The following is a 13,745-nucleotide window of genomic DNA, read 5'->3' on the forward strand; positions in this document are numbered from 1 at the left end:
TATCTTTTTGATAAAGCCTATAGTTAGGGTGGGCTTTGGCTTGTTCTTAGATATGCTGCAATCAGCTTAGACTGCACCACCACCACTCCTCCTCTACCTGCATTGTGGTAAGCGTTTGACCTCACTTCCTGTTTCTGTGCATTGTACATAGTGCTTTGCTTTGTTGTGCAAGCTAAAGTGTGATCATCCCTGCTAATTCCTTGTTTCATTGACTAATTACCTGCCAAAACTAAATACCTAATTGCTTTATTTGGCCAAAGTTTAATAGACCATCTGACTTGTAGCGACAGGCTTTCTTTCCAGTAAACTCTTCACTCATAAGCTAGAGATGGCTTCTCCCTCTTGCTGTCCTCTCTCCTGCTCAGTGTGCCACATGTTTAGTTACACCTCTGCCTCCTTTAGTGATACAGATTAACTGCATTAAATGTAGTTTGTTTGTAGCGCTGGAGGCGAGGCTTAGTGAGGTTGAATTGGACCTATTTCAATTCAAAATTCTCCTTCTAACATACAAAGCCCTCAACAATCAGGCCCCCTTATATTTGACAGAGCTCATAGTCCCCTATTATCCAGCTAGAACCCTTCGCTCCCCGGATGAGTGGGGTTACTTATGGTCCCTAGAGTTTCTAAAATAGAATGGGAACCAGAGCCTTCAGCTATCAGGCTCCCCTCCTGTGGATGCAGACACCCTCTCCACCTTTAAGAGCAGACTAAAGACCTTCCTATTTGATCAGGCTTATAGTTAGGGCCGCTTAGGCTGGCCCTTAGATATGCTGCTATAGGCTTAGACTGCCGGGGGATCTCCCATGGGGCACTGGGCTTCTCTCTCCTCCTCTCTTTCCTCTCTGTCCTCCTATATGTGTCATATATAAATCATACTCATTTGTGTTACTAACTCGTCTTCTTTTCTGGAGCCTTCGGGCTCCCTGCATCCCAGATCCTGGGTGCTGCTGGAGGAGGCTGCAAACCTGAAGAGGCTCAAGCTGCCACCCATAGCTCCACCTGCTCACGTTCCTGTCTGTCTATCAGTCTCTTCCCTTTCCCTTTCTCTTTATCTCTGTCCCTTTCTTTCCTTCTGCATATCTGTCTTCCTCCATTATCTGTCTTTGTCTCTGCCTCGCTCTCCTGCTCTCTTTCCCCCCAACCAGTCAAAGCAGGAAGCCGTCCCCATTGAGCCTGGATCTGCTCGACGTTCCTGCCTGTTAAAAGGAAGGTTTTCTTCGCCTGTTGCAGGATGTGCTTGCTGATGGAGAATTGTTGGGTGGAGGTTCATTGAAGGAGTGTGGTACTGGACCTGCTTGTCTTGTAAATTGTCATGACATAACTTTTCTTGTGATTTGGTTCTATATAAATAAAACTGACTTGACTTAACTGCCGGGGGATCTCCCATGATGCACTGGGCTTCTCTCTCCGACTCTCTGTCCTCTCTATCTACCTGTAATTATTCATGTTACTAACTTTTGCCGGAGTCTCTTCGCTTCCCTATTTCCTGAATGCCTGTGATGCTGCTGCTGCTGGGGAAGGCTACAGACCTGAAGAGGCACAAGCTGCCACCCTTAGTATCAGTATTAGATTTAGTACTAGTAGTATTTATATCAATAGTCTCAATACTGTGCTAGCATTAACTCTAGCATTCTATTTTCTAGCACATAATTGCTCACATTATGCTGAAAATGATTACTTGAGTAACCAGTAGAAGTTATTTTTGTGAGCTATCTCGTTGTTATTGTTTACCGTCTTTCTCCTCCATGGTTGTTCGCGTGCCCGTCTGTCTGTCTTTCTCTCGTTGTTTATCTCTGTCCTTCTCTAGCTGTCTTTTTCCCATTATCTTTCTTTGTCTCTGCTCTGCTCTCCCTCTCCTCTTTCCCCTCAACCAGCCAAAGCACATGGCTGCTCCCATTGGCTGCTTCTCCTCATGGAGAATTGTTGAGTGTAAATTAATTGAAAGAGTGTGGTACTAGTTGTAAAGTGTAATGAGATAACTTTTGTTGTGATTTGGCGCTATACAAATAAAACTGATTTGACTTGACTAATATAAAATAAACTGATAAAACCAATACCCTATCCGGGCTGACATTGGGCAAGAGGCGGGGGTACACCCTGGACAGGCTGCCAGTCTGTTGCACGGCCAGCTCGTTGCCTGATATTTTAATTTCCTGTGACTCTCTCTCCATCTCTGTCTTTGTTTATGGTTTCATCTATATTTATTCTCTGTATCTCCTTTCAGTTTATCTGTGTCTTACACTTCTTGGTTATGTCAACTCTAAGCTATTGCCATTGATGTCAAACTAAATCCTGCACACATTCTTATTGTGTGCGCTCTTTGCTTAATTACACAGGAAAATGCATGAAATGTTTTGACTGTCTACACTCCACCATATGGACAAAATATCCTGTCTTAACTGTAAAATGAAACATCTTGAAATCACACTGTAAAATGTATTTGTCCGTTTCTGTGACTGTTAATTCATGTTGTAATAACACGATTTTTGCCATTCTCTGCTTTATGTAAAATGGAATTCATGCTACCATCTAAATCTGAGTCTTCATTCTTTTATTTCCTGTTTTAAGTCCCTGACTGTATCCATTTTTGCAGAATACTCCATTTGAGCTATTCTTATCTGCAACCTATCATCTGCTGCTTTAATGACCTGACATGTCTGTGGAGATCATTAAAGATTCATTTTAGGTAATCTAAAAATTGAAGTCCCCTTAAGCAAGGCTCTTGTCTGCTCTAGTGGAGCTGCTCAGTTTCCATCAGTAGCAATGTAGTTAGTAGCTACTTGCTGGTGTTGGAGTGTGTGTATGTGTTTTATGCACAATGTTTAATGGGAGAAAAAATGCTTACTTAAACTTGACAAAGTACTATATCGAGCAATGTGTACGACTGGATTGAAAGTAGAGGTTCATAAGTGCTAGGCAATGGTGCAGTGATGGTAGGTTGTTTTGTGCAGTGTTGTGTCTTGCTTTTACATGGGGCTACCAAGTCTTGGCTACATATGGTTGTTGCTATTGTAGTTAAGCTTATGTACAATCTGGAGATCCACCAGCTCAATGTATGTTTGTTTAAGATTGGAAGCGGGCTACAAAGTGACATGTTCTGCCACATTTTCTGTTTCCATCAATACTGACTGAAGCTGGAGTCAAACACCAGTGTCTAGTTCGTGATTGAAAATATGTCATCAAAGAGTTAACATTCCTCAGAATAGAATCTCACAATACAAAGCATAAATGCACAGGGAGGCACTACTGCATCATGATTAACACCCAAACAAGCAGTAGACATGAAAGAACAGCTTAGTAATGATGTGCTCCCTACACAGTCTTTTGCTGGGAGACGGAACGGACAAAATACACAGAGGGATCCCTTATGCACTCACTAAGCCATAAGGATGGTACTGATGATGCCCCATTTGGCAAATGATAATTCCCATATTTTTAAGGAACTTCAGTACGCATATGGGCCACCACTTCAAGTCCTAACATTGGGAGACTGGAGATAAACTGATATGGATTTTTTTAGGGCCAATGGCGATTTTTTTTTTACACCCTTAGCTGATGACCAATACAGGCTGCCGATTTTCACAGGCCGAGATATGGGGCCAATACTGCTTTTGCTACCTCAATTTACATTGTAAAAATGACACAATAATAACAAATGTTGCAATGTCCATTTTAATGTAAGGAGCATTTATTGAACTACATTTGATACTAAAACAACATGGAAAGGAGAGGTAGACCATGTTATAAACAATAGGAAGAGCTTCATCTTTGTTCAGCTTTATCAAACCCATCCATTCCATCCATCCATTTTTACCGCTTATCCTGTTAAGGGTTGCGGGGGGGCTGTAGCCTATACCAGCAGCCTTTATAAAACCCACACTAAAAGAAAAATACGAAAACAAAAAGAATTTAGTGTTCTTAATTATTCAAGTAATGACTTTATGAAATAAATAAACAAAATATTTAAGCATAAGTAGAAAATGTACTGCAGGATTTAACATTTATCTTTTTTCATGTTTATCAAACATATTTTGATGAAAAAATTAGGTCAGTGTTATTAATTCTTTTAGTACTTTTGTAATGAAATAAATAAAACAAATATTAAAGTATAAACAAAACAATTACAGTATTGCAAACAGCAGTAATGAGCATACAGCATACACTGTACACACTGTACTATTCTTTAATTACTCATGTCGCATCCAAGTGGCAGCCAGCCTGAATTTGGAGGGTTAAACAATCCTTGGGTGAGTACTGGGTTCACTGATCTCAGTAACCTGTCTCGGGCCATTGAGGCATGGAAAATGCAAAAGCCACATTTGTAACATTAAACTACATTAAGCATTTTCATGTTGCTCTGGCCATTATGGATATTTGATTAGCCTGTCTGAAAGGCATGTATACTTGGACAATTTGAGAGTGGCAAAATTGGTATAGATCTGGTTATCCAGTGTGAATTTGATCCAGTTGTACCATGAAAACGCATGGCCTCAGTGCAAAAGCAATGTGTTGCTGAAAACAACTCTCACCACAGAGCCAGTGTTGACGTTTTTGATCCATCTAAAAGGATAAAGATATCCACAGACTCATCAAAGGATGGTATTGGAGCTGTTCTGCTACAGGCAAGTGGAGAAGACTGGAAGCCTGTCGCCTATGCGTCGAGAACAATGACAAGTGCAGAGTGCCGCTACGCTCAAATTGAAAAAGAGTGTTTGGGGCTGGTGTACGGTTTCCAGAAGTTCCATGGCTACGTGGATGGCCTGCCAAAGTTTGCAGCAGAGACAGACCACAAACCGTTAACAGCCATCATTAAGAAAAACCTAAGTGAAATGTCACCACGCATTCAAAGGCTCATGATGAAGCTACAACGCTATGATTTCAACCTGATGTACACACCTGGAAAGCACATAGTGCTAGCTGATGCTCTGTCTAGAGCAACCACACAGAACGAGGAGCAGGCCGAGTGTTCCACTGAAAATGAAGTGAATCTTCATGTCAACCTGATCACTGTGACACTGCCCATGTCTGACATGAAATCCAGCCTGATCACTGATGAAACAAAGAAGGATGTCGTCCTGCAGAGAGTTGTCCAGCTGATGAATGAAGGTTGGCCACGGGGTGAGTGTCATCAATATTACAACATTAGAGGAGAGCTGAGTTTTGTTAATGGACTGCTGTTGCGAAAGAATAGAGTAGTCCTTCCTTCTGTCTCTGAGACCAGACATGCTTAAAAGATTACATGAAGGGCATCTGGGCATGGAAAAGTGCAAGAGAAGGGCTAGAACATCAGTCTATTGGCCAAGCATAAATGCTGATATCGACAGGATGGTGTCAAGATGTGCCACGTGTCTAAAACATCAAGCAAAGCAGCCAAAAGGCCCATGGCAATCACAGGGATACCTGACGAGCCCTGGCAGAAAACTGGGACTGATTTATTCTACTTGGATGGAAAGAATTACCTGCTTGTAATCTACTACCTGTCCAACTATCCAGAGATTGCACTGCTTCCCAACATGTCAGCGACACATGAAATCTATCTTGGCCAGGCACGGGATTCCTCAAGTTGTCTACAGTGACAATGGTCCATCCTATAGCTGCAAAGAGATCCAGGAGTTTACACAAGAATATGACTTTTATCATGTGACATCTAGTCCCCTATATGCCCAATCAAATGGAAAGGCAGAGAAAGGTGTGCACATAGTCAAACAGCTGCTCAAGAAAGCACAAGAAAGTCATTCAGATCCATACTTAGCTCTGCTGAGTTATCGAGCTTGGCCTCTTGAGCATGGCCTGTCCCCTGCAGAAATCCTTATGGGACGCTGACTACGCACCACACTTCCATACACCTCTGAACAGAAATGAAAGGAAGTGAAACAAAAACAACTTCAAAAGAGACAAAAAGCAATTTATGACAAGTCAACAAAAAGCTTAGAACCACTGGCTAGGCATGACACAATGAGAATACACGACTCCAACACCTGGAGCAAGAAAGCAACAGTTCTGGAGGAAGTGAGTCCAAGATCTTATAATGTTAAAACAGAAGATGGTCAAGTCCTCAGAAGAAATCGACGGAGTCTACAAAAAACACAAGACACCTGGCAAGAACAGACAGATTAAGATTCTTCAGGAGATCCACCAGCCTCCACCGCATCAGATGATCCACCGGTGTTGAGGAGATCAGCGCGCACTGTCAAAGCACCTGACAGGCTGAATCTATAAGGACTATGAATTGAAATTTGAGTTCATGTTTATGTTTATTAAGTAATGTTAAGTTGAAAAGAAAAAAAAACCCAATGAGTTCATAGTCATATGTGAATGCTAAAAGAAATATAATAATACACAGATACAAATTGCTAGATGAAATTGCTAGTTATGAGATTGCTGGTAAAATAGTTTGTGTGTGATGTTGTCATCTCAAGAAAAAGAGGGATGTATAGATAAGTAAAAGAGTTGCAGTTCTACCCCCTGCCACAAGATGGCTGCAGATATGATGTACGCCGGATGTGTGTCTGTGTGTTTAAAAGTCATCAGTAGATGAATAATGGACATATCACGGTGTAGGCTACCTGTATCCTCCTGACTCACAGTGTTAATAATACGTTTAGTGAAGAACCCAAGTTTCTTATTTAAAATCAGACACATTACACAGGTAAGCTCAATAATAATAAAATAATAAGTAATAAAGTGACGGTAAAACAGTCTATGGCTCTGTCAACATAAATACGATACATCCACATATGCAGTATATTCACGTATCATCCACGCACAGACTACATGCCGCGATGCTAATGAACAAACTTAACTTCACTCCGCCGTCCCACCCGTGCACGCACTTGCTTCACCGCTGACTGAATGCCGTCAGTTACGTCAGTTACACAATCTACCCAGCAGGGGGTACACTCCTATATGAGCTGAACATCACCATATTAAAGAACACAACAAAACATATCCCAACTTTGGAGCCTTTTCTACACAAGGGGAGCGGCTTCTAAACCGTGCGTGTACAGAGAGCGTGATAGGATAAATGTGAATGATGTTATGAATGATTTCAGCCGCTGAATTTATCAGCAGCCACTCCTTCTTACACTGGGATTGATGTGATACTCATGTTTCATAAATCTCACGTGAGTCCTGTCGCACCCTGATGTCTCCGCTTATATTTACGCTGGTTTGTACGCTCATTTGATAAATGTGGGCCACCAAGTGTCAAACAGATGTACATACAGATTTCTTGCTTTATTAATAATACAAAGAGTAGTTCAGCGGTAACACGAAGATATCACAAAACCTCCCACAGAATTTGGTCTCTGACTTTGATCTTTGGGTTCTGACTTCTCTGTTGATCTGACTGTAAAATGACTATGATCTCTGCCATTCCGACTTTCCTCTCAGTCAGTGCAGTGTCTGAATTATGCCTGGCATCCTGTCATCTTAATCTTTGATACCCACATGCATGCCGTGCATGCTATCCAGAATCCTGTCTGAATGTCAGATCTGTGTACTCAAGTCTGTCATCACATCCCCAACACCCTCAGAACATCAGAATTCACTTATCACTCCAATTAAAGTGTCTGAAGCTGGAGGTGAAATGCAAGTTAGGGCAACATGGAGGCTGCCTCTGGGTTTTAATGCTGGATAGTTAAAAAACAAAACAAAAACAAGATAATCTCCTGTAGCCTATCAATTTACAATGACAACAGCTCCCTCTTGTGGTTTGTAAATGTTGTAGGGCCGCAATGTGTCATCATAGAGTGGTGAAGACGTCACACTGAGCCAAGAAGGCCCCAAAATACTTGGTACCACTCTGAAATACAGCATGATAAATGCATTTATTGATTATACACTCTATCAATTTAGGTTCATTTTATGAAGTGTACTTAAAATAAATTTACCCTATAGCAAATGTGATAAGACTGATAACAAGAACAATAATGTCATTGCAATGAACTTTACGATATAATCGCTCCTTTTTGCATCAAAACAGAAATATTACAATGATACTTGCAATAATGTAAATATTTTCTTTTACTTAGTTCCTTTACTAGACCTATACGTCGAACTAACGGCCTAAATCTTAACTTTAGTTTGTATTTGACGCATATGTAGCTCATCATTTTTACTGAGAAAGACAGCGCTATTTCTGATAGATAGAAAAAATATTTTTAACGGGATGACCTTGAATGCAGCATACGGCTCTGCGCGCTAATCCTTTTTGTGCCCAACATCCAATCAGCACTCAGATGGGATTAGCTGTCTGTTCATTGGTTGTGAAGGAGGAAGATACGATGGCCGAGGAGAATTGACGGAGGACTCGTCAAATTCTATGCTTTCTATGATTTGTGATCAATCTTAAATTTTACCCCGGGCGGCTGCATATCGCTGCATGTATCTTCAACGCGGTGAACTGTTACCTAATTGACGGGATTTGCAGTGATTGCGGTTTCAGTTTGTTTTATTTATTTTTAATTGGTTTTACTGGATAGATGTACTGGCGGGCCCGTTGCGCTACTTTGTAGGCGAAGTCACTATCTGACAATGTAAGAGCGGCTTGTAACACAGGATTAGTTGTCACTGAAGGTAAGAATCAAATCAACACAAAATGAGATGATGTCATCAGTCATTACAGAGTATGTATTTGTGCGACTTTGATTTGTACTTGTAGGCCTAAATTAGGGATGAGCTGCCTTATCTAGCTTCTAATTAGGGAGAATCCGTGGGGGAAAAAACAGTTTAGAAGCATTTCACACGGGAATGGTAGTTTTTCATAAAAGAACAGGAGAAATTATTTTTCTCCGTGATATCTAGTTATCCATGTTAACCACCCCAATCTAGCCTGTTAGCATGCTAAGATTGGCTAACTAACACAGTTGAGGCAAACAAGAAGTGTTTTGCTAAAATCTCATGGGTTTATTGTCAATATAGGTTATATATATATATATATGTACATATATAATGTTGAAAAATGTGTCTTATTATGTTGGGAGAGGTAAGTTTTAAAGCAACAAAATGACTGTGCAACAGAATGATACACAGGAGATACCAATGGAGATGTATGTTCTGATGCCCTTACTCTTCTTATAGCTGTTGCTGTGTAAATGATGCACAAGCAATGTCTGATGTTGAGGTCACATACGCAGACTTCATTGCCTCCGGCAGGACCGGACGAAGGAATGCCCTGCACGACATCCTCCAGAGTCCCAGTGACCAAGAGGGGCGAGAGCTGCCCCTCACCCTTTCTCTGTCACAGCTACACATCAACGCAGGAGGCGGGGGTAAATCATCAGTGTGACTGATTAACTTCAATAAAAGCATTTAACATTTATTTCCAAGACCTTGTGAAGGTCTTCTCGATTACATAAGGGTAGTAATGAACTACCACAGCCATTCATATGAACTCTTCTTCAGCTCCCACAGACTTTGTGTGCACTGTAAGCTGAGGATAAGGATGGAATTTTTTTTACCCTCCTGCATCACTTCTTTGTGAACCTCGAGTGCAGATACAGATATCCATGTATATTTATCTTAAACCTAATGGCTTCTGAAAGCTAACAATAACAAAACTGTCCAAAAATGTCATTTTAGAAACTGTCAAGCATGTTTGTTCAGTAATCCACTTATGCTTTAATGCGGGTTGCCATTATCTTTTTGTTAAATATACGTGAATGGTTCTTATTCCATTCTAGAGTAACAAAGTGACGCAAGAGTGAAAAACATCTCTGTGAGTTCAAAACACTTATTTGTTAATCCTTGAAATGCAAAATACACTTTTGAAGTATTGCTTTAATGAAAAGACAGGGCTTTATATCTCATGCCAATAATGTATTTAAAGAATATTCTTAATTACACTCCGAAGTGAAGAAATTATCTTGATATTTATAATGTGTATGTTCTTCCTTTTTTTTACTTTTCTTCATAATTTCCTTTGTCTTAATAGCAAAAATATTAAGTGTGTAACTTTAAGTATAATGTACTGTAAAATGTACTGAATTGTTGTGCGTAGCAGGTGTTACAGTAGGTCTTTGGAAAGGCCACACATAAAGGCCTGCTATTTGTCATTTGACCAGGTGTTCATAAATTAAGTTCTGCCACATTAGGACCGGTCTTTGGTCCCCATGAGGACTAGGGGTCCTGATAAGGTTAGTGTTTATACCAGAAAAGGTCTCCAAAAGATGACAAAAACCAAGAACACACACTCACACACACACATGGTGGGAATCAAAGATTAACTTAAAATACACGATAGTATCACAATACAGCGAGCCTGCAATGATAAATACATTTCAAGACAATTTGTGTATGATACAGCATTACATCATGATATACATGTGTCACGGAAGAAGAAAGAATCCCAAAAAGCAGGAATTAGTTGTTCACAGAATATAAATGCTGAATTTAAATCTCAAAATTTGACAACTGAGATGATACACTGTATGACAAAGTCTCGTCTCTGTGCCTTCTAAACCCACTTCTTGTTAATACATGATCTGTTTATTGTAACACGTTGATATCTTCTACATAAATACAATTGTTTATCGACTGTGTATCTATATTGTATCTCAGGAAGTATTACAATATATCACCTTACTGACATATACTTCCACCCCTAACACACCTTTAAAATAAATGGTCAGTTGTTGCCACCTTGTTATTTCCATTGTTCTCTTCCTCTTGCTCATAGATGGAGATGACACTGAGGACAGCCAGAGCTCGTCCTTCTCAGCTCAGAGGGAGGCAGAGCAGAGGAACAGCTAACTTGCCACAAACTCTCGTCAGTGGACAGGACGTCGCATGGATCCCTACCGCTGTCGTGTGGCAAACCTCTCTTCAAAGTGGGCAGGTAGCTGGAGGATAGCTGATCTTATTTTCCAATTCGTCACCACCAGCACCACTGAGGTGACGAGTAGCTAGGTACTCATCACCCAAATCCACTGTGGAGGCACTGTGGTGTGACATGTGCTCTCCTCTCCCCAAGACTCTTTTGTGCACTATGACTGTTTACAGTGTGTGTTTCAGAATTGCGGTGAAGCAAAAGGAACTTGATTTATCTTTCATTTTTGACAATAAAAATACAGGCGAGTTGATTGGAATTGAAAGAGAAAAAAAAAAGACAAACATCTTATGTTAGCTTATGAAAGCAATTTGAAAGACCACTGAGTCATACCAATGTAATGGGTCACAGTGGGAGTAGCATGTGTGTAGAGGTAGTGATGTTGATAGAGATTATATTGGCAGTTAATGGCTTGTGCTTCCTTGAAACTGACAGTACTGAAGAATGGACTACTCAGCTGGATCAGGACTGTGAACACAAACACTAAGGTTACTTGTCCTAAGATTCTGGTAAGGTATTTTTGAGCGGAATCAGGTTGTCAGGTGTGTGTCGTGCATGTGAATCCATGACTATGGTGCCACTCTAGAAAGCAGTTATTACATTTGACACATTTTAGTGCTATATGAGTGAAATGAGAGTGATGGTGTACAGTAGCTGAAATGGACCAGTGTGTAGGAGTTAGGAGGATCCATAAGCAGCAATTTGACATAGTATTTATTAAAGAATTTGAATCGTGTTTTATTATAAGCTTGGAATGAGCTCCACATTGTTACATATAAAATCAACTTTTCCAAATAAACAACTTTGACATGTTTTGCAGAATGAATGTGAACGTCATGTAAACTTGTTTTTATACCAATGATATCGTCATCGTTATATGGTGCCACACATATTTGTGAAAAAGTAATTTTTCAAGTATTATGTACAATACTGCAATATAATTTACAAACGCCATCATAAGTGTACTTGCTTCACTATCAAGCAAAATGCACAGAAATCATTGATAATTTTGAAACATGTAGTTTTCAAAAGTAACATACAAACTTTAATTCTGCTTATAAATAAATAAATATATATATACAGTATATATATATATAGATATAGATATAGATATAGTATATATATATATATATATATATATATATATATATATATATCTCAACAGTATTTTTTTATGGTTGTATAATCACACAACTGACATGCATCGTGCAGCTATCGGGCAAAACTAATAGTGACCCATTATTCTTCGTAAAAATTCATTGTATAAAAAGACCCAGGAGAATCAAATAATTGCAGTGTTTCCTTTTTTTTTTTTTTTACATTTTGTGCCGCCCCACCCAAAGGTGTGCTTGGCAAAGGAAGGTTGAGGGAAGCACTAATCTGCAATTTTACTGCTACATGGTACTAAATCCTACACACTGATCCTTTAAAGTGTTAATTCCTTTCCAGCAGTATAACGACTACATTATAATCATTTCCGTAAATGAATAGTTTGACAGACATATGTGGTTTTGTGGCTGAAAGCCAGCTTAGAAAGTTAACATCACTGTCTGTGTTTTATGTTACAGACAGCAACCCGTTCATTTAACGGAGAAGAAGCCAGTCATAAAACATTACTTCATCCAAAAAGCATATTACATGCAGAGAAAGAGCCGGACGCTAACGGCACCTGACTACATGGCTGCTCTTTCTGTATTCTGGAGTAACAAAGGGGAGGGGGGTTATCTTTGTGAGTTTAAGACACCTATTTGAGGATACTTGAACTGCAAAATACACTTTTGGGTGAAGTATTGTTTTGATACTGTGTGTTCCAAAATAACAAAATCCACTTAGTAGTACCTTTGAACCAAATGCAGAAACACCATATGCGGTATCATAAACCTGAAAATGGGTCAAAGTTCAATATTTATCATGTTTACTCCAGGACTTTAGTGGTCAGGAAATCACTCTACTTGTGAAACGATAAATCTGTATCCCTCTGTACAAACAAAAACGGAAGAGAGCCAGGTGAACGGCCCTCTTTCCAACCTCATTTCAGTCTTCATGCTCGGATGACTGAACCTGCTGCTGATCATCTCATCTAATTTACAGCAAAAAAGAAAAAAAAGGGGAATATTCCCTTCATGTAGATATGCAACAAAGAATAGAGCTTTCATTATGTATATCATGTTTGTGTCAAAGTTTCTATTTAAAATTACATCCTGCTACTGTGTGTGCTGATGAATGCTACGAATAATAATCACTCATCTAAAACTTTGCATGGACTTTTAAAACTGTAAATTCTAATATTGTCTGCTTTTCTCCCTTCTCAGATCTACTAAGTATAATCTTAATGTAACACATGTCTCAGTCTTGTTCATGTGGACGACAAGAAGGCAAATAGAAGTCTTTTATGACACTCTTTCAAACTGTTTTTCCAGTTTTAAACTGCCATATGAGTGATTGTTATGGACCATACTTTCTGATCCCAGCTATTTATGAAACAGCATTTGAACCTGACACATTAAGTAGCCGGCCGATATTAGCCTACCTCAGATAAATGGGTGTCGGCTAGGGCCCAAACAATTAATATCCGATATCCAAGATCAAGTAGTTGAACCATATTTGGAGAATCATTGCTAAAAACAAAAACAAAAAAACATTATTCAGTATATTCAATGGACATAAAGAATATCAACTGATGAATCTGTTTTTAATTTTTCTTTGTACTCCCCAATATCAACACAGTATTGACATATGCCCCAGAAGTACCAAATTGGTTGAACCCTAATCAGCATATAGAGATATGGCAGGAGCATGATTTAGCTAACTGTGTATCGCTGTATTGTCTGAATGACTTGGAACATATTTTATACCTGTGTCAACCTAAGTAAAATAAATGAGTGAGACCTGTGATTGTTTCTTGTGTTGTACTTCT

At 39.5% G+C, this 13,745-nt stretch overlaps 1 protein-coding gene across 1 annotated transcript; it reads left to right on the forward strand.

The window, feature by feature from the left end:
- The first annotated feature begins 8,275 nt into the window (after positions 1-8,275).
- Positions 8,276-13,715, forward strand: LOC147260996 (cAMP-dependent protein kinase inhibitor alpha-like). Its single transcript, XM_086205180.1, has 3 exons — positions 8,276-8,577; positions 9,082-9,272; positions 10,679-13,715. The coding sequence occupies exons 2-3, from the start codon at positions 9,110-9,112 to the stop codon at positions 10,750-10,752; spliced, it is 237 nt and encodes a 78-aa protein (XP_086061306.1). The 5' UTR covers positions 8,276-8,577; positions 9,082-9,109; the 3' UTR covers positions 10,753-13,715.
- Positions 13,716-13,745: the final 30 nt, after the last annotated feature.

This window comes from Aulostomus chinensis, chromosome 5 (assembly GCF_037954235.1).
Source record: "Aulostomus chinensis isolate RoL2024-O1b breed Wild chromosome 5, RoL_Achi_v1.0, whole genome shotgun sequence".
Taxonomy (NCBI): Eukaryota; Metazoa; Chordata; class Actinopteri; order Syngnathiformes; family Aulostomidae; genus Aulostomus; species Aulostomus chinensis.

What these genes read in the sequence shown, in the direction of transcription:
- LOC147260996 (XM_086205180.1), top strand. Translation starts at nt 9,110, where the DNA reads ATGTCTGATGTTGAGGTCACATACGCAGACTTCATTGCCTCCGGCAGG. An exon ending in CATCAACGCAGGAGGCGGGG is followed by an intron (nt 9,273 to 10,678) that starts GTAAATCATCAG and finishes TCTTGCTCATAG; the next exon opens with ATGGAGATGACACTGAGGAC.